We start from the raw sequence: 20,968 nt of genomic DNA, 5'->3' as shown, positions 1-20,968 counted from the left end.
AGGGTGTGTCAAATGGTATGCCGTAGGAGTGATAATATAAATCATATGCAAAGGTGGGGTTCACCCCACATTCTAAATGTAGTGGATATTCGCAAACAGCACTTCACAGCGCAAGCACATTTTATCAGAAATATTCAGGTTTGCAGGGAGGGGAAACAAACTGGTAGGAAAACAAAAAGCAAACCAAAAGTAAAAACGTTATCATGCATCTGTTGCGTTTGTAATTATTTCGATAGATTCTTATGAGTGGAGGAAGAGTGAAATAAGACAGGGGATCCAGCATGAAGTACCGCGAGAGGCATGCGGGGGATGGTGGCGTGCTCAACAGGCCCTTCCCACCAGTCGCAACTGCTGCCAATGTGCAGTGTCGAGCAGGGGCGGCCTTAGGCATGTGCAAGCTGTGCACCTGCACAGGGCCACCAAACCCCAGGGGCCACCACGCCAATATATTACAGTAATATAATAATCCTCTGAGGATGGATACATATTTGCGTGGCGGCCTCCGGCTCTGTTCCACTTCCAAACACCCTGATCCCCCCCCCCTCCCCCCCCATCACTGGCCTCCGCGCTCCGCCCCGCTCGGACCCCCTCTTCCGAGGCCCCCTACCTACGCTCCCTACCCAGGGCCGCCATGAGCCTAGAGCCGCCCCTGTGTCGAGGCAAAGATAACAGAGAATCTACCCACTGTCCTTCCAATAATAAGGTCAGTAAGGTGGTAAAAAAACTGGAGTATACTGCGGTCTCATCCCTCCTTCAAGGAACCTCCTCTCTTCTCCTACAAGAGAGGCACCAATATTGCAGCCAAACTGTTGCCATTACATGGCCCGAAACGGAAACGGGTACACAATTAGTGACCTCCATGTGGGGTCTCCCACCTATCATCGACCACTTCAAGTGCCAAACCTGCCTAGCATGCAACCTGACTTCCAATACCAAGGAATTTGTCGCCGCAGGCCATACTGATCACCTCAGACACTTCTCTAACTGCCGAACCACGAACATCATCTACGCAATATGTTGCCCCTGCAACCTACTATACATCGGCCAGACAACTCAGATGGTGAAACAGCAGATTTTACAGCACCAAAGCCGCACAACATGTAACGTTGATACAGCACCACTCTGGTCGGACACTTCAACGAAAAAAAAACATTCTGAAACAGATCTCACATGGCAAGTAATGACCGCCCAGTACTCCCTATCCGTGGTGGAAATTTACAACTTCTACAGAACAAATGCGAATGGCACTAGATAGCCCGTTGTGACTCTGCCAACAATGGACTAAACTCCCTAGACGAATGCAACACGGTCCTCACTGGACCTTAACTCTTCTGACCCTTCCATTTGGTCCCCTTCCTGCCTTTTTGTCTACTTCTGACCTCCATGGGGCTACATACACACATGTGTTATGCTTGCGTAACCATGATACCATCCTCACTCTGACTGTCCATTAAACATATTGCTGGTTGATGTTTTGACAGTTATCCTACTGGATTCCTTTGCTGCCTATCCTTTGTGTCCCTGATAGCTCAATATACCTATATGTAATAATGCTGACGTCACACAAAGTATAACCGTAATTTGTTAAACAGAGAATTTCTGCCTTAAACAATTTTCCAGGTCTCTTTGCTATCTGCATACTTGCCATGAACCATACGTCAACTACCTTGTTTAACTTGTTTCATATTGCTTTTGTGTTTAATTCTTTTTGTCTAATTTACCTAAATGTTTACACAATTCACTGTTGTCATGCATTTGTACGCGTGTACTCCAGAGTAAACCAGTCATGCTCTAAATTGCCTAACTTTTCTGATACACTCCATGTTTCATTGCCTTGTTGAGTACAGTAACTTAGCTGAATTTACCTACCTTATTCTATACAGACTAGTTATTTAAATAGTATTTAAGTTCTCTTTTCCTTTAATAATTTGGCTCCTCTGTCAATATTTGATATGCTGTGTTTTCTCTATTTCTGCTGCACTGCCGCCACGAACACCCTACTTTTGGTGTTTCTTTCAATTAGATATCGCCTAGTCCCCCAGGGGTACCCAGGATTCCGCCTCGCGCCCGCTGTAGCCTTTTTACTACAATTTTTTCTATGTATAATCAGGCACTCCAATCCCCGGCCATATATTGACACCTAACTCCATGCACCGGCTACTGACACTTGACTCGTCCTCCGCACCGTAATTGACAGGATTGCTACCTCCCCCCACCCGACTCATCGGCTCGCTTGTGACAGGCTTACACACGCCCGCGTGTTCACCACCTCGGATTGATTCCAGTTCTGTCCACGGCCTCTCACAGGTAGCACTGGTGCTATCCGGCCACCTTTGCTGCAATTTGGACACTGTCCTGCATTTCAGCACCGAACGTGCCTGACGCTTATACCGTTATCTTCCCATAGATTGGCCAGACCAGACCCTGTACTCAGATACCTCCTGGATCACACCAGAACTCCTTCCTCCTGCCCTCCCCTCTCCAGTCTCCGAGATAATCCCCTCTCCCCCTCCTTGCCTGCCTCAGTTACTGTCGTCCTAAGCACACCATTACCCCTCTTACATGCCTTTCCTCCTCCCCACAGTTGTTCTGTCATTGATTTCCGCGCTGCCATTACTTGCTTTATTTCTCGTAATACTCTGAAGACTATCTCTCTTCAACAGTTAGACCCTTGGCCGCCCCAATTAAATTGTTTTCCTGCGGTCCTCAGGTAACTACACATACTCTGGGACTTATTTTACCTTCCTTCCTATTGGCTACTTATCCGCTTACACCTCTCCCCCTTCTCTCCTTTTCTCCCTATACAGCACTATTGTTGAAAATAAGTGTCCATATGTCCTGATGATGACCAGAAATCAATCAGGTTGAAACACCGTCGACTACCCAGCACAGAACTTTGGGGCTGTAGTGGTCAATTGACTTTACCCAATTTACATCCACCTACTCTATATAATTGTTTCTTATTGACCTCATTTTGCTATACTTTATCGCCGTGCACGCTGTTATTTTTCCACCTTGTGTCACTGCGCCGTCACTTGTCACTAGCAGGCCCAGTGCCCACTTGTGTGTTATGGTCACCATAGATTTTAATTGTATAGTAGTGCTGTTATAACTACCTACAATAACAATGGCTTTACCTCAATTCTCCTGTTATGGTCTCCTTTCTCCCGGTTTTTATGATGCATCCTACTCATTTAACTGCCCTAGTTAAATGATCCCCAGTTGAGACATTGTTGCACTGTTACAATATGCAGTGTCAGACGACAGGCCAGAGGCAGTGGCGGGGGGGGGGGGGGGGGGGGGGGATTGAAGTATTAATAAAAAAAATTAAATGTACCGGATGCTGCCGGCCACGTCGCTCCTCAGTGCTCCTCTGCTCTCCTGCTGCTCCTGGCAGTCCCTGGGACAGACTCCCCATTCAATCCAGATGCTGCTCCCATGCTATGAGAGAGCAGCACCGAGATTGACCTGAGTGGGCGGTTAGACGCTCGTTCATGGCTCGTTCAGGCATAGGGAGTCTGTGCCGTCAGGTCCAAGTTCGTAGAGGGCTTTGTGTGCGTGCGTGAGGAGACGGAACGTTATCCTTTTGTTGACGGGGAGCCAGTGAAGGTCTTTCAGGTGACCGGAAATGTGGTCTGTGCGGGGGATGTCAAGTATGAGTCTGGCTGAGGCGTTTTGAATGCGTTGGAGTTTTTTCAGCAATTTTGCGGTGGTGCCGGCGTAAAGGGTGTTTCCGTAGTCCAGACGGCTTGTAACCAGTGCGTGGGTGACCGTTTTTCTTGTTTCGGTGGGGATCCAGCGAAATGTTTTTTTGAGCATGCGTAAGATGTTGAAGCACGACGATGTGACGGCGCTGACTTGTCTGGTCATCGAGAGAGAGGAGTCCAGGATGACGCCCAGGTTCCGCGCGTGGTCCGTCGGTATGGGGGCTTTTCCTAGGGCCGTTGGCCACCAAGAGTCATCCCAGGCGGAAGGGGATGCACCTAAGATGAGGACTTCCGTTTTTTCCGAGTTTAGTTTCAGACGGCTGTGCTTCATCCACTCGGCTACTTCTTTCATCCCTTCATGTAGGTTGGTTTTGGCGGTGATTGGGTCTTTGGTGAGTGAGAGGATCAGTTGAGTATCATCAGCGTAGGAGATAATGTTGAGGTTGTGTTGATGTGCGATGGTTGCAAGGGGGCTCAGGTAGACATTGAAGAGGGTAGGGCTGAGAGAAGATCCTTGTGGGACGCCGCAGATGACTTCGGTGGCCTTTGACTTAAAAGGGGGAGGCGGACTCTCTGAGTTCTTCCAGCGAGGAACGAGATGATCCAGTCCAATGCTTTTCCTTGAATTCCGTTGTTGCTGAGGCGTTGTATTAGGGTGCTATGACAGACTGTGTCGAAGGCTGCGGAGAGGTCGAGGAGGATGAGGGCGACTGTGTCTGCGTTGTCCAGAAGAGTTCGGATGTCGTCTGTTGCTGCGATGAGGGCGGTCTCGGTGCTGTATTTGGCTCGAAAGCCAGATTGTGAGGAGTCGAGTGATTTGTTGGTTTCGAGGAAGGCGGCGAGCTGATTGTTGACGGCTTTCTCAATGACTTTGGCAGGGAATGGGAGGAGTGAAATGGGGCGGTAGTTTTTGAGTTCGGTGGGGTCAGCTGTGGGTTTCTTCAGAAGGGCACTGAGTTCGGCGTGTTTCCATTTTTCTGGGAATGTGCCGGAGTTGAGGGAACAGTTGATGACGTCTCGGAGATGGGTTGCGATAATGGAGTCTGCTTTGTTGAAGATGTGATGGGGGCATGGGTCTGTAGGGGATCCTGAGTAGATGGAGTTCATTAGGCGAATGGTGTCTTCTGTGGTGATTGGGTTCCAGTTGAGAAGGTTATTCGGAGGAGGTACAGGTTCGGAGGTGAGAGGGACTGGTTTACGGGTTGGTTGTCGAAGCTGTTATGAATGTCGGCGATTTTGTCATGGAAGAATGAGGCGAGGGAGTCGCAGAGGACTTGAGAGGGGGTGATGTCGTTGGAGCTGGCGGTGGGGTTGGTGAATTCTTTGATGATGTTGAAAAGTTCCTTGCTGTTGTGGGCGTTGTTGTCCAGTCGGCCTTTGAGTGCTGATTTCTTGGCTGTCCGGATTAGTTGGTGGTGTTTGCGGGTGGCGTTTTTGAAGGTGGCTTGGGTGATAGTGTTTGGGTCTTTTTTCCAATTTTTTTCAAGGGAGCGACAGAGTTTCTTGGATTTCTTAAGGTCATCATTGACCCAGGGGGCGCTCTTGATTCCTTGCTTGATTTGATGTTTTTTCAAGGGTGCTAGTTTGTCGGCGGTTTGGGTTAGCCATTGTGTGAGGTTGATGGCGGCTTGGTTAGGGTTCGTCGAATTGGCAGGGGGTTTTTGAAGAAGTGATGTGGAGATCTGGTCGATTGTGATTTTGTTCCAATTTCTTCGCAGAGTTGGTTGAGGGTGGTTGTGGGTCGTGGTCTTATTGTAAATGAAGTGGATGCAACTGTGGTCCGTCCAGTGGAGGGCTGTGGTGTGAGTGAAGGAGATATGCTTGCTGGAGGTGAAGATAGGGTCGAGTGTGTGTCCTGCGTAGTGGGTGGGGGTGTTAACAAGTTGTTTGAGTCCGAGGGTGGCGAGATTGTCCAGGAGGGTGGTAGTGTTCCTGTCGTTGTTCTTTTCCAGATGGAAATTGAGGTCTCCCCGTAGAATGTATTCTTCTGAGGGGAGGGCGTGTGGGGTGATTAAGTCAGTGATGTCTTCGCTGAATTGTGTACGGGGTCCTGGGGGTCTGTAGAGGAGGGTGCCTCTGAGTGTGGCCTTGGGGTCGGTGTGGATCTGGAAGTGGAGGTGTTCGGCAATAGCGAGGTTGTCCTCTGAGCTGGTTGAGACGCGGATAGTGTTCTTATGGACAATGGCGATTCCTCCTCCTGTTTGCTTGGTGCGGTCCTTACGGATGATCTTGTAGCCGTCCGGGATGGCTATGGCGATGTCTGGAGCTGATGAGGTATTCATCCAGGTTTCTGTTAGGAAGGCGATGTCCGGGGAAATGGTGTCGAGTAGGTTCCAAAGGTCGATGGCGTGTTTGTGAACCGAGCGGGTGTTGAGAAGGATGCATTTCAGGTGGTTGGTGTCGGATCTTTGTTTGGTGTTTGTGGACTTGGTGTGGGTATTGATGGAGTCGTACTTGCAGGAGTGGCAGGTGAAGGGTCCATGGGTGTGTCCTGGTGCAGCTTGGGCACAGTTAAAAAACTGACAGGTGAAAATCTCCGCTCCACTTCCCCTATATTTTTTGTAGGGAGATTTCTGGATATGTAAGTTTACTACTTAGTACTAAATTTGGGAGGGAGTTATGGGAAATTAAATTTCTATTAAATAGGGAGGGGTTTAGGGAGGGATAAGGAGGGGTTTAGAGAGGAGTAAGGAGGGGTTTAGGGAGGGATAAGTAGCAGTTTAGGGAGGGACTCACCAATACAAATTCCCACCCACAAAAGAACAAGACGATTGCTGTTCACAAACCACACTTCTAAAGTTATTGCTGCCCTAAAGGTGACACAACAGCAGAAAATATACTCCAGACCAGCCTTGGAGGAAGTCTAGCACGACATATGCCCACTCATGTAAGGAATTGCAGCACAATCCCACCAAAAACAATGGGGGCAGGGACTTAATTTACCAACATAACATACCAGCTTGAAATAATGTTAATATAATTAAATTATTTTGTCTCCCTGAGTCTATGGAATTAGGCAAAATTCATAAAGAAATGCAGTAAATATGTTATTCATTTAAAAAGTAATAGGTAACTTATTCAAAAAGAAATTACTTTTTTAAACTTTTATTAAAAATGACTATGTATTTCACTTTATTAAACTCAACTTTTAATTAAATCTAATAATATTAACTGCCCTTGGGTGTCGGCTTCCTCAGCCTGCATTGGGTCTTCGGGTTCTGCCACCTCATGTCATGCATGTCTCAACCCGGCTTTGGGGACTCAGCGGCGTCCTTGAGGAGGCCATTTTCTATTCTCTGTGCATGTGGCTCCATCTGACGCTGTATGGGGAATTCTGGGTATTTTCTGTTCTTGCATGAAAGCGTATTTCATATGCTGCATGCAAGAAAATCATAATATTTATAATTTTTCATGCACCTGTTCACACATATTTTTTTACAGATTTTTATCTATACTACATTGATGTATTGAGTACTCTAATGTATTTTGAATAATATTTTATCAAATTTATGTCGAAATCGTTCCTAATCCAAGATGGCCGAACCACTCCTAAATGTCATCGCTTTCTGTTTGACACCATAAAGTGGGGGTCCATTTGAGTCCAGTTGTGTCGTAATTGTTTCTGCTAGATTGCTCGCTCACTGGACTCTGCATTCTCTGCCTCCTCCAGTTTCACCTGGTTGGTCTTCATCTTCTTGCTTGGCCTGGTAAGTTGGAAGGTTTTTCAGGGCTCTGTTTTTCCCCTTCCTTTTAAATTATTTTCTGGAGCACTACTGGATTCCCAGTTACAATCTGGCATCTGGTATTGTTTCCTGAGGTAGTAGACTGTTCCAATGAACAATGAAGACATATAATCTGTTGCCAAGAAGACTAGCTCTTGATACGCAGTGTTTGGAACAAAAGCATAAATGTTTGTCCTCTAACATGCATAAATGACACCAATGGAATTCAGAAAGTATTGCAAAGGAGTCAAACAGGTGCATACAGGGTCAATACTTACAAGAGATGTATGTTACTCCTGTTTGTATCAGTAGTACCCACAGTGTTCATTACAGGTTCACAGTAGCAATTCTATAGTTGCGGTTGTGGTTCCTGTATCCCACAGAGATAGCAACTATGAGCCTGATGTACAAAGCCCTTTTGCAACTGCAAATCCTGTGATTCGCAAAATCACAGGGTTTGCGACCACACAAGGGCTCTATGATTAAAAGTCCTCTTAGAAGAAAAGGACTTTTGTGATTGTATCTGAATCGCAAATCGGAACGGGCATAAAGGAGGCATCCTCCTCCTATTTCCGATTCGGAAAGGAATGTATCAATGACTTAGGAGCCCAATTGTGATTGCAAACTATACATAATTTACCGACCGCCGACTTGAGGGGGTGACTGATTGGCAATGCAAGGGCCCCCGCAATGGATCCCTTCCCCTTTGGAATTCGTGTTGGCAGATTCGGGGGGAGTAGGCAGAGGACTAGAGGAGAACCACTGCCCATATCCAACTGTAGCATTCTAAAACAGAAAATTTAACACAAAAATAACCAGTTCCTTAAAGGAATACAGTTTGCCTTTAAAAATAAAAAGGTGATCCTCTTTTAAATGCAGTCATAGGGATGGTAGTCTGCTGTACCCTGCAGGCCTCCATCTCTGTGATGGAGGCCAGAGACAGATTTCAACCTGCCTAATAAAAGTGAATTAGACAGGTAGTTCTGCTACCCCCTGCGATTTTATATTTTGTGAACTGACCTAATACATCACATCAGTTCACATTATTCTCTGCTCAAGATTCCTTCCACGGTTGACCTTGTATACATGGCCCAACTCCCTAATGGTAAGTATAAGTCCTTCGCTGGAGGGATGCCTGTTCAAAAAAGACCTATTTAGTATATCTAAGCCATGGCATAAGAACATTTCTGTAAGATGCAGAACATTTTATGCCAGGGAAAACCGGCTGCTGTTCCTACCTTCACTTTATCCTCGTTTTCCACATCTAGATCTAAGGCTCTATCCCTGGATTTAAGCTGGTGGTAGTCTGAAAATGGTGGTATCACTTGTGTGGGATTAACAGAAAAGTAGACAATTGAACAAAATATAATCTGTTCTACTGAGATACTTGTGAGATTCAGATGTTCTCTTGAGCCCTTTACTTACGTCTCTCCACTTTTCTCTGCAGATGAACCGCCCCATCCAGGTCAAGCCAGCCGACAGTGAGGGCAGAGGAGGTAAGTCTGGGCTTATTTCTCTAATGTGATCAGGCTCCCTATACATCAGCTTCCACATATGGTTGGGGTGTCATTGACTTTCTCTGCAATCAAAGTCAAAAAGTTTATTGTATAATTAATTAAAATAATTACAATCTTCACATGATAAAAATAACTATATAGAAACAATTAATGTCAAGCAACATTGAAAAATTACCCATTCATTTTACAGCTCGGCATCCAAAAATGTTATAAATACAATAGTTAAAATTTGGATCAAGGCCGGCTCCTGCCATCTCTATGGGGTCTTAATCTTCTTTAGGTTCAGTTTGTATTTTCCATGAGAGTCCCAAAATAGGCTGGCCTTGGTGACCTTCCTCCTCAATGTTCCTCCTGCTCAACTTGCCCTAAGCATTTTCTTACCGCTGCCAGGAATTTTATTCCCCGGCAGGCCAGAATTATGGAGGAGCCTCCCAGCCAACCTATTACAGCCTGTCTGCATGTTCGAATTTTCAGTTAATTGAAGATAGACTTCAAATACCATCGCCTCTGGACATTACTGCTGGACATGCACAAAGAAAGTGGGATAAGGATTCCGATTTATATCCGCAAAGACGGCATTGCTCTGTTTGATGGTTATGTTTCCAGGAGGGTAATAGATCTTTTGAAACATGCTATCCCATCCGGTGGTCTATATAGGATCTTTTTAAGTGCCCGCTGAAGTGAGATGATAAATATGCTTGTGGTTTGAGTGATTTATAGGAGGTGATGATGGTCCACCCATGCCGACGTTTAGAGATTGTAATTTTATCCTGCAAGAAAGATTTCCTTTCGGCTGCCTCATTGGCTGATCTACTTAAACCTGCTTTGTCTGCCCTGGTTTTCCATACTGTTTCTAAATCGAGCTCTGTCAAACAGGTTTTCAAGTGCCTTCCCCAGGTGCTCGGAGTTTCACTGTCCGCCTGTTGTTTAATTTCTTCCCAGCACAGACAATCCATGGTCTCCGGGTCAGCTGAGCGAAATTTGTGGCAGAGCTTCACGAAGCCGCTCATGCTCCGGAATTTCTGGTTTTGCAGTCCAAATTCAAGCCGTACTTATTATTATTATTATTATTAATGAATTTTGTATAGCGCCTGGTTACCCTTGGGCATCCCCGCGCTCATCCAGAGAGATAGCGTCACCCTACTAGGCCCAAAAAAATTTAGGCAGGAAACAAATAAGTTTTTAAAAGTTTACGGAAACGTAAAAAGCTCGGTTCCGAGCGCAAATAAAAAGGGAGAGAGTTCCACAGAGTGGCCACGTTTATAGAAAACCTTCTACCACCAGTTCTTGCCTTCCTTACCCTCGAAACCTGCAATAGGTGTTGATGGTCAGAACGGAGGGAGCGGAAGGCCTTATACGGTTGAACCAAATCCCGAAGGATCGGAGGGCCTTTCCCCTGCGAAGGGGAGGCAGATTTTGGCAGATTGAAAACGGCCTTGTAGATCTTTGTCTGCATGTCGTTTAATAGATCAGCCTCCTTGCCACACCAAGTTACTAGGCCATAAGACAAGGTGGGCAAATTTTGGGCAGCCATAACCTTTAAAAGGTGATTGTAATTTGGACAATCCAGTTTTGCTTTTAATAATCGATATGCAAAAATTAGTGATTGCGCTTTAGCTTTTATTACTGCTTTATGCTCCTTGTGTTTTAATCCTTGCGCGATTGTAATTCCAAGGTATTTGTATGATCGTTGCTCTTCCACCGTTACCCCGTTCGCCGTCCATTTATACTTGATCTTTTTTGGGGCCCACTAGGCGAACAACTTTTGTTTTTGCTTTGTTTAATTCCAACATTTCCCGTTTCAGATAGGATGCTAATTTATTTATTGCTCTTAGTAGTCCAATTGGTGTTTTGCTTAGCACTACTATGTCATCCGCATATTGTAGAAAATAAATTGGATTATTGGCCAGTATCGGTGGATGACATTCAGCAGCTTCCAAGACTTTGCTGATATCTGAGAGATAAAGGTTAAAAAGGCTAGGGGCTAACACGCAGCCTTGTTTGAGGCCTTGATGCGTTGTAATACTCGAGGTTGTGCTGCCTCCATTACCTAATTTCACTCTTGCCCATGTTGTGGTTGTACAGGGCGATTATGGCCTTTAATAGTTGGTTCGGCAGGCCCCAGGTGTTTAATTTTGCCCACAGGCACTCTCTGCGCACCCGATCAAACGCTGACTTTATATCAATGAAACAGGCGTACAACCGGGATCCCTTTATTACTGCTTTTTCCATTAAGAGCGACAGACTGGCTAAGTTTGTTACAGTTCCCATCCCTTGCCTGAACCCTGCTTGGAACTTAGGAATTATGTTTGTGTCTCCTATCCAGTCTTGTAGCTGTGATAGGATACAAGAGGTGTAGAGTTTAGCCTCAACATCTATTAAGGATATCAACCTGTAGTTTGCGGGGTTGCGATGGTCTCCCTGTTTAGATATCGGATGAATAATGTTCCCTTTGCAGGAGGCGGGGACGTCTGCTTGTGTGTATATGTAGTTGAATAGGGGCGTTAAGATCTCTGACCAGAAGTCAGGGTCGTTCTTGAAAAGCGCGTTGGGCAGCCCGTTCGGACCTGCTGCTCCTTCTGTCTTTAATTTTAATATTATGCCCCTCAATTGTTTTTTGGTGGTTAGAGGAACTATTTCAGTGGCCCCTTTCTCTCCTTCGCAATCTTCATTTTCTTTATAGTCCAGGCTCTTGTTTCCGTTTATTTTCCCCTCGTCTGGCTCCATCACCCGGGGACCTTCGGTGAGACCAGGGTCTGTATTACGATACAAAGATTGCACGTGTTGGGCCCAATTTTCCTCTCCAACCCCTGCTTCTTGTTGGAGGCTTGCTCCTTTATTTAGATCGTTGATGATGCCCCAGAAGTCCCTACTGTTTGGCAATTTTCCCGCACACAGTAGTTTGTTCCAGATAGTTTCCTTATGTGTAATCTTGGCAACCCTCAGCGACTTCCTGTAAGCGCTCCTTGCTTCCTTTAGTTTGCGTTTGTTTGGAGTAATCCCCATTCTTTTTGCCTGTGCCAATAATCTGGCCTCTCTTGCGACCCTTCTCTTTTGTGCTCTTAAGTCCATGTTGAACCATGGCTCCTTCCTAGTGTTTATACTTTTTGGATTTCCTGGCACTGCTGGAAATGTATTCAGAAAGTCCAGGGTCAGCTGCTCCCAGTTAGTTACACATTCTTCCTCTAACTGGGGATCTAAATTGGACATATAATCTTTTGCTGTATCCTGGATATTTTTCAACCTCCCCCCCCGCGCCATTTTAACTTTTTTAGGTTGAACTTTTTGGGTAAGCGCGATATCCATTCTCGTTATTTGGGGGAAGCGATCACTTTCTATGTGTTGGTCAATTTGAAATATTTTGATACTGGGGAGTAACTCCTTGCTTGTAATTGTGTAGTCTATTGTTGAGTGAACCTTGCCACTCAAGTATGTAACCGCTGCCGGCCTATGACCTTTTGTTTTACCATTCAAAATTGTCAAACCCAGGTCTCCTAATATAGTTGTTATCTTTTGTCCGCCACAGGTCACTGTCGTCTTTTCTTCCACCTGATTTTTAGCTATAAGGTCTCAGTTGAAGTCCCCTGAGATAAACATTGGGCATTGCGCATAAGATCTTTGCATCACTTTTATCAAGGATATTAAGTTTGCATATTTTTCTTTCTGGGTCTTCCTCTCAGGGTTGATATAAACGTTAATCACTAAAAGTTGCCACTTTTGAGTCCCAGGTTGGGGCCTATCAGTAATTCTGATCACTTGGGCCCAATTAAACCCTACGTCTAGTTCTTCTGATACCCAGTTGTATTTTTGGGCTACGTGTGTTGATAATCCGCCTCGGGGTTGCCCAAAAGGTGAGACTCTTTCAGCAAATATGTGGTGTTCTTTAAAGCCTGCGATTGAGATGGGCGTCGGTTTCCATGTCTCCTGGATCAGGATTAAGTCTTGTTGCTGGAAGAAGGCTAGCGCTTCGTGGTCATGGGCCATTTCTTGAAAACCATGGACATTCCAAGAGCAAAACGAGACGCTTTGCGGCCTTTTTTCCTTCTGAATTTGGTTCCGCTTCTCTACCGCCTTGAGGAAATTAGGCTCTTTGTTAGGTATGTTTTTTGCTCAGTGCCATTGGTACCCATGACCAATCCATCCTGTCCAACACTTGATGTCCAGTGTTTTGCGTGCTTTCTAGTGTAGTGACCCTATTCCCGGTAATTGTGGATGCAGGCATGGACGTGCGAGCGCCTCGCACGCAAGTGCTTTGACTTTCCCCGGCTCCCTTTTCCTTTTTTGGATTTCGTAAGCTGTCTAGTAGGGGATGGGGATACCTTGGATGGTTGTGTGGCAGTAGGGTAATACCCCATGCTCCAAACTGTGGTCTTGCGGAATATATCTTGTCCACCAGGTCCTTTGTGGCCCACGTTGTTACAGATTCCTCGGTATCCGAATTATGGGGCCGATTAGGATGGCGGACGGACTTGCGTCCGTCCGCCATCCCAGAGGTGGAGGGACCGTCCGCATGGGCTGCGGCGGTCCCTCCGTGCAAATTAGGATGTGACCGCCACCCTGGCGGTCACATCCTGGATATTTAACATTGCGGCGGGTGCTGCTTCAAGCAGCACCCGCCGCAATGTTAAAAGTGCATGTTTTACATTTACATGCACAAAGCGGCAGGCACCGCGCGGTGCCTGCCGCTTTGTGCATGTAAATACTGGGGGGTACCATAGGTACCCCCCATGTGCACCACCCACCCACCTACACCCTGGGGGCCGGCAACGGGCCCCCAAAATCAAAAGTACACATGCTTTTCCACGGCGGAAAAACCGCCGCGGAAAAGCATGTTTGCTAATGCATCCTAATTTGGCTGGCGGTGTCTGATAGACACTGCCAGCCAAATGAGAGCTTTTCCGCCGCGGTTGTAATCCGACCACGGCGGAAAAGCAGCGGACAGAAACCAAGACCCACCAGCCATCGTAATGCGGCGGTGGGTCTTTGGTGACTCCGCAGAGGATTTTCCGCCTCCTCCGGGCCGGAGGTGGCTTCCGCCGGCCCGGAGGAGGCAGAAAATCCTCCATCCTAATCGGCCCCTATGTCTGTTTAGTTGGAATTTGACGGCTATCAATTCCGGGGAGGTTATCTCTTTAAGTTCTGCTATTTCCTTAAACAGTTTTAACAGGTTGCCTCGATTAAGGATGTCCTGCATTCCATTTGTTGAATTCTCGGGCACGAATGTCAATTTTAATTCAAAAGCCTCTGTATGATATGGCTGGTCTTTAGGCAATTGTGTAGAATCTGGTTTGAAAGCTAAAAGATTATGAGTTATAAGAGAGTCGCGCATTGCGAGAGGTTCTTGTTGCTCTCGCTCTTCGTTCATCTCCTCGAATTTTCCTTTTATTATTTCCGATGGTCCTGTTTTGATTGTCCTTATTGATTCGGGGATTGAGTCCCTGTGGAGTAACATGGATCTACGATCCTTGCCAGTTATTGTGGCTCTCAAGGGTTTTAGCTCAGTTTCGTTTTCTGGTATTATTTTTTCTCCGTGTATTTTGTTTATTTTGTTTTCCTGTATTGTGGATGTGTGCTGTGCGTTACTGGCCTTTGCAATCGATCAGGACCACTAGTATCAATGGGATTATGCACATCCTTATGCTTCAGTCGAGTATCACATCATGCATGTGCCGCAGTGGAGTGTCCCAAACTTTTCTTGTTCGATAGGGACACCCAGCATGGCCGCGCTCCATTGGGGTTCTGTTTATTTTTCCCAGCGTAAGCGAAGATACCACCCAGGACACCATGCCTATTTTACTGTAGATCACATCATGCATCTGACATGGAATGGTGTGTGTGTGTATGTATATTTAGCTATGTATGTATATTTAGATATACACACACATACATAGAACGTCAGATTTGGACATCTTGAGCAAACATGAAGGCTCGTGCATTGCCTCGAACAAACACTGCTTTGCAGTACACTGGTAGATGGACAAAAAAGAATTGCTTTGAAAGAAACAGTATCTGGTTTTTTTTTTGTTTTGCCTCTTGGCCTCTCCACGTTGCTCCTCCCCAACTACGTCCCCACTCACTGCATAATCTGGAAACAAAATATTTGCCAGGGCTAATATATACCCAGGAGATCACTGCAGCTTGGACCATCACTGCCCCTGCCAGGGCTGGCAAAAATGCCATTACCAACGCTAATTGCTACTCATCAAACACCAACAAATGTTACTATTCGAAACATTCTTGGTCACTCAAAGCTGCTAGAATGGCCTGGGCAGCTGGTATTATTATTCGTTTTTAATACACATTGAATTATTAAATAAACTGCTAATGTTCTTGGTCTAAAAACAGATGGACAGTGCCATCATGTGGTAGAATGTAATAAAAATGGCAGGTGTTAAAAAACAAGTGCAGTTGCAGAGCCTCTGCAAACATTGGCGCAAATTAAGCCCGAAATCACACATGGGGGCTAGTGGAGGTTTTAGGACCTGCGGGAACCAACTCCCTACTCACTAATTCACGTCACAAAAGAAGCCCTGGGTCCGTAGTAATAGGGAGATCTGTCATGCGACTTGTTGTGCCTCAGTGTATCAACAGGGGATTCCCCTTTAAGGACGGTTCCCCTCACACACCAGAGGTGTCACGCTTCATCATGGGGGTACCTCCTGGCGTGAGAGAACTAGTCCACCTGCGGACTACAGCCCCCTCACTACGAGGGCGGAGCTCAGGGATGTTTTGATATGAGGAGGACGGGTGTACTAAACCCCTGTGAGAGCTTGGTGTGATAAAAAAAATGCAGTGCAGTGATGTAAGTGGTTAAAACTGGCTACGGGGTTAGCTATGATACAACTTTTATTCAGCTACCCGGTGTCAGGATTAAAAACAGAATATAGCTCGTAACGCAGGTGCCAAGATTCAAGGCCTCTGTGTTCTTACAAGAACAAATTGTCTCGCTTTACCCGCTAGTGCTTAATTTGTGAAAGAAAGAGTACCAGTGCTCGAGCTCTGCTCAAAGGATGGCAACCGGTGCAAATAAACACCAAATACAAAGGCTGGTGGTCTTTCATCCACAACCAGGCGCTTCCCTGTCCCTTGTTCTCACTCTTGCAGGTTCCTGTTATTTACCTTTGTTACAGTTTTGGTGTTTCACTTCGTTTGTCTTTCTATTATGTGTCTTTTTCCCTGTCTTGCACTTGTAAATATGTAATGCGGTAAGTAAGTGCCGTCCCTCCTGGGCTCAAATATAGCACTCCCTCCCCTGCCCATCTCTGCCAGTTTCCCTATCTCTAATGCTCTCGCTCTCGCTTGTCTCCTACCGCTTTCTCTCTCTCTGTGGGCTCACTCTCTCTTGTTTTGGTGCTCTCCCGCTCCTTCTCTCTCTGTACTTCTCATGTTTCGCTATTTCTCTGTAACTCTCTCGTCTCCATCTCTCTCTCTCTCCCTCCCTTGCTCTTTCTCTCCCATCATTTTCTCCTCTTTCATTCTCTTCCCCATCCCATGTCATCTGTCTCTAATGCCTTCTTTTCTTCTCTCTCTCTCCCTTTTTTCATACCATGTTCTTTCTTCTTAATCATTTTCTGTCCCTTTCCTCTTTTCTCCATTTCTCTCTCTCAATCTCTTTCTGCACTACCCTACTTTTTCTCCTCTCGTTCTCTTCTCCCTTCCTCTCTTTCCTACCTGCTCCGTCGCTTCTCTTTTCTTTCTTCTCTCTTTTGCCCCCACCCTTCTCTTTCTCCTCTCTAATTCTCTGCTCCAACCCCTCTCTCCTAGCTTTTCTGCCTTATGCGTCTTTTCTCCCCAGGTGGCCCGTTTCTCCCTTTTACTGTCGCTCTGTCACTGTTGCAGAGCCGATCTATTTTTCTAATGAGGAGCAAAGTGCTCCACTTCCATTCGAAGGTGGCATATGGCATTAATATTATGACTAATCAGTATTATTAAATCATGATTTTGGAAGTCACATTTTTTCAGCCAAAGTGCTTGAGGCTGGCAGTGCAATTTGCATTAACGATGTACATTCAGCCCTCATTTCCAGGCAGACTCAGATTTATGTTCTGCTGCTCCTGCAGCTCTATGATGTATACAGAGTTATCCACAGATTATACATATCACAGGCTCGTGACTGAAACACAACTACACTTCGGGCGTACATGAAACATGCTCCTGATGTAAATACACCTTCCGCGTGGATTATGTGTATCACAGGCTCATGATCTGAACACAGCTCCTCAGACGGAGGGATTAAGAGGGCTGAGTGATGACTACACGACAGCTCTATAGGGGATGTGGAATGCATCAACATACTATAGAGAAAGCGGAAACATGGTCTAGGTTGCTTTGAAAAAGACCCTGGTAGCAATCAGCCTAGAACATAACACGTGGTGGGTATGCACGGGAGAAGTGAGAAGTGGCCAGAAAGATAGTCAAATGTCTCTTAGAGAACCAGTATACCAGCAAGCTCCATGAAACCTCTCTCTGGCGATGAGACTGGCAAGACTGCTCCTGAAGTCTCAGTGGACTGCATTTCTAAGGAATATTTTGGGAAAAACATATAAATATTTATGTAATGCTAAAAATTGGAAGCAATGAGTGAACAATTGCAGAAAAGCGCAATGGAGGTCCTTACTGTTAAGTACAAAATTTACAGAACCAGACTACTACATTTCCCAGAATAGTAAATGCAGATTATGCAGGGAAAATTTGCTTCTTTTTTTACGTTGATGCAAAGCTATCAAAAACAAGATTCAAACACTACAGACAACGCTGTAGGAAATGTAAAAATATCCCTCCCAAAAGGACAGAGAAAGATCTAAAAAAACATCTAGGCCTATTGCCCTCATTAATATTAAGAATCAGATTAACTATTTGACTAACCGGTATAGCAAGATCTTATCCTCATTCAGAGATTTCAATGTTCTCGGAATTTAAAGCCGGTAAAGAGGTACTCTTCGAATAAAAGACTTGTCTTAGATATAGCTGTCTCGATATATCAGGGTGTGCGCGAGTAACTATGAGACCCATTGACTGTGCTGTGCATGGGGCATGTTTGGGGGACTAGAGGATGCTTGCTTAAAGCCCGTCAATGACAATGTTTTGCAGTGACTGTCATTGCAATAGAAGAGGGTGCAGCAACCTGGTATTGAGATGCACTGATGGTGATATGCAACCACATTGAGGAGAGGGGATAGAGGATGCTAGAAGCCAGTGTTGAGGTGCATTGAATGAGCTATGCATGGGACAGTATTGGCAGACTAGATGATGCTTGCTGGACAGTAGAGGCTGCAGCCAGCCTGCTTTAAGGTGCACTGAAAAAACACCACACAGGTCTTTACATGGGTCGCGCTCAGATTATTGCAAACCAGTTTTGAGGTGCCTCAGCTACCCATAGGACTGTATTGGGATAGTAGAGGGGTGTTGTAAACCAGGTTTAAAATGCGTTGACAGATCTATGGACAGGTCATTACTGGGAAAGTCGAAATGATACTGAGAGCTCGCGAATAGCCAGCACGTTCCAAATTACCTCATCGTAGGTGCATTATTAGGAGTGTTGTAAGGGGAATAAAAGAAAGCGGCAAATACGAGGTGATGAATTGTGGTACATGTCCTAAGAGTTTATGAGCAGGGAGTCCAGGGCTCCCGGACGGCGAGGCGCATGCGCACACAGAGGCTGTCGCCGCTCTCAGGCCGCCGCGTCTGAGCCCTGTTCCCTTAACTCATTTTCACAGGCCTCGGCTGACAGGCCATTGATCGCCGCTGACACTGTTTATTTATTTCTGCGTGGCGGCAGTGGCAGAGCACCTTATTTCCTTTGTCAAACGCCATTAGCGAGCTGCGCAGACGTCCAGGCGACGGAGACGAATGCCGCTAATAATCATGAAATCCCCATTACTTACTGTCACTTCCATCGAGTCGGAGACGCTCGCGCCCTCAGCGCGCGCTCCGAGGCATGCCGGGATTGCAGCGAGCAGTCGCCTCATCCTATCCCGGCTTCCTGTCCCTCCGCGCCGCGCTGCGGTGTCACATCATGGCCCTTCTTTCACTTCTCTGTAACCTTCACCCCCGTCTCTACATTTCACCTTCACATTTATCTTCACGCCTTTCTTCACCCCTCTGTCACTGTCTACTACCTTCACCCTCTGCTGCTAGCTAAATTTTAACTTATCCCCTCCTTTGAATCCTTTCACCTTCACCCTTCTGTCTCTCACTTTAACCCCTCTGTCACTTTCTTTTATCTTCACCCCTCTCTCGCTCGCTAACTTACTCCTTCACCATGCTATCACTCTGTTACCGTTCTTCACGCCTCTAACTTTTATCTCCACCCTTCTATTACTCACCATTACCTTCATCTCTTTGTCTCTCACCTTAATCTTCACCACGCTATCCCCGACCGGTCCCTGCTCCACTGTGTCACTTACTTTCCGGACACCTCTCCGCAGGCAGCTGTGCGCTTTACAAATGCTGGTATATCATTTATTTAATTTCATCTTCCAACTCCTACCGTTACCTTTCTCTACTGTGTCACTTACTTTCACCTTCCAACCTCTATGGTTACCGTCTCTACTGTGCCGCTAACTCTCACCTTCACCTCTGTGTCTTTAACTTTTATCTCCTCCCCTCTGTTATTCACTGTTACCTTCGTATCTTTGTGTCCAGTGGTCTCACTTTTATCTTCACCCTCTGTCATTGTTGAATTTGTCTCTTTGCAGCTTTCACATTTGCTGTTCTATTACTTACTATTACCTTCACCTCTTCCTCTCGCACTGGCACTTTCCTGTCACTCATTGTCCCCTCCAGGCCTCAGTTATTTGCTTTCACCTTCATCTTTCTGTCACTGACTGTCACCTTCCCCTTAAATAGGGTGACCAGGCGTCCCCGTTTTGCCAGGACGGTCCCTGTTTTTAACCAGCTGTCCCAGCAAATTTCAAGAAATTCAGCTCAAGTTCCCGGTTTTTAGAGAGGTTCGACTGAAAACGGTGGGAGGTGTTTTCTATGTTTTACAAAGCAGAGATAGTTAGCAGTTGTTTCAAGAAAGCAATTTAATAAACATGCAAGCTACTGGGCTTAAAAATTGCATTTTATGTATGTTGTTACTGCCTATTCTGTAAATCTCTGCTGATGAGCGCTCTCATCACTTGAAGTAAAATTGTAGTCCTTTTGTTTTTGTGAAATGTCCCGGTTTTTGGCTTTAAAATTCTGGTCACCCTACCCTTAAACTCTCTGCTTGCCTTTATCTCTCTGTTGCTAATTACTGTCACTTCATCTTTGTCACCTTCACCTCTCTATCGCTCACAGTCCCCTTCACTTGGTCACTCCCTAACCCATTTCTGTTTGTCTCCTTCAGCTCTGCCTCATTCATCCCTCTCTTGCTTGCTGCAATCTAGATCCTTCTATAGTTCAATTTCACCGTCCCTTTTATGTTTACTGTAAACATCTCTATCTCTTCTGTCAGCCTCACCTGTCACCTTCACACATCTATCATCACCTATACCTTTTCTGTAACTTACTAACACTTTCACCTCTATTGTGTTCTATTGCATGTGGCTTTCACCTCGCCTTTCACGTCTGTCTTCTGCCCACCGCTAATTTGTAATGTTTCGCAAGTGTGTGAAGATCTTCCCTGTTGCAGCACAATAAATGTCGTACAAAGAAACTCCTTTAAACTCAGCCCATGAAGTGGAGACCCATCGACTACATTTAACTACCACTTCAACTGGGAGTGGAGTCTCTGCTACTGCATATGATTTTACTATAACCATGCAAAGCTATCCACTATGCCTACCAGTAGATATGTGTTCACCCTGTCGTCATAAAAACAAAAAATTCGACAAAAAGTGCATCAGACATGTAGAGGCTGCAGGTAAACGTTCAATGCTCTGTGAACATCAAGACAATGCAAACGAGAATATGCCTCAGACTAAGGATTATGAGAGAGGCCAATTACTCTTCAAAATGGAATTTTGAAAGTACCTTAGGGCAAAAAAGGATTAGTATGGAATACAGCCTCATCCTCAAAAATGTGTTAACAAGGCTA

General features: G+C 45.7%; 1 protein-coding gene across 1 annotated transcript in view; it reads left to right on the top strand.

Annotated features, from left to right (window-relative positions):
- The window catches only part of CELF6 (CUGBP Elav-like family member 6), a 515,009-nt gene that overhangs the window by 369,633 nt on the left and 124,408 nt on the right, over positions 1 to 20,968 (top strand). Inside the window, exon 3 of the mRNA XM_078685027.1 lies at positions 8,877 to 8,925. Coding sequence (XP_078541153.1) covers positions 8,877 to 8,925 — 49 coding nt within the window. The remainder of the gene's footprint in view (positions 1 to 8,876; positions 8,926 to 20,968) is intronic.

This window comes from Lissotriton helveticus, chromosome 3_2, assembly GCF_964261635.1.
Source record: "Lissotriton helveticus chromosome 3_2, aLisHel1.1, whole genome shotgun sequence".
NCBI lineage: Eukaryota > Metazoa > Chordata > Amphibia > Caudata > Salamandridae > Lissotriton > Lissotriton helveticus.
This window is presented reverse-complemented; position numbering and strand designations above follow the sequence as displayed.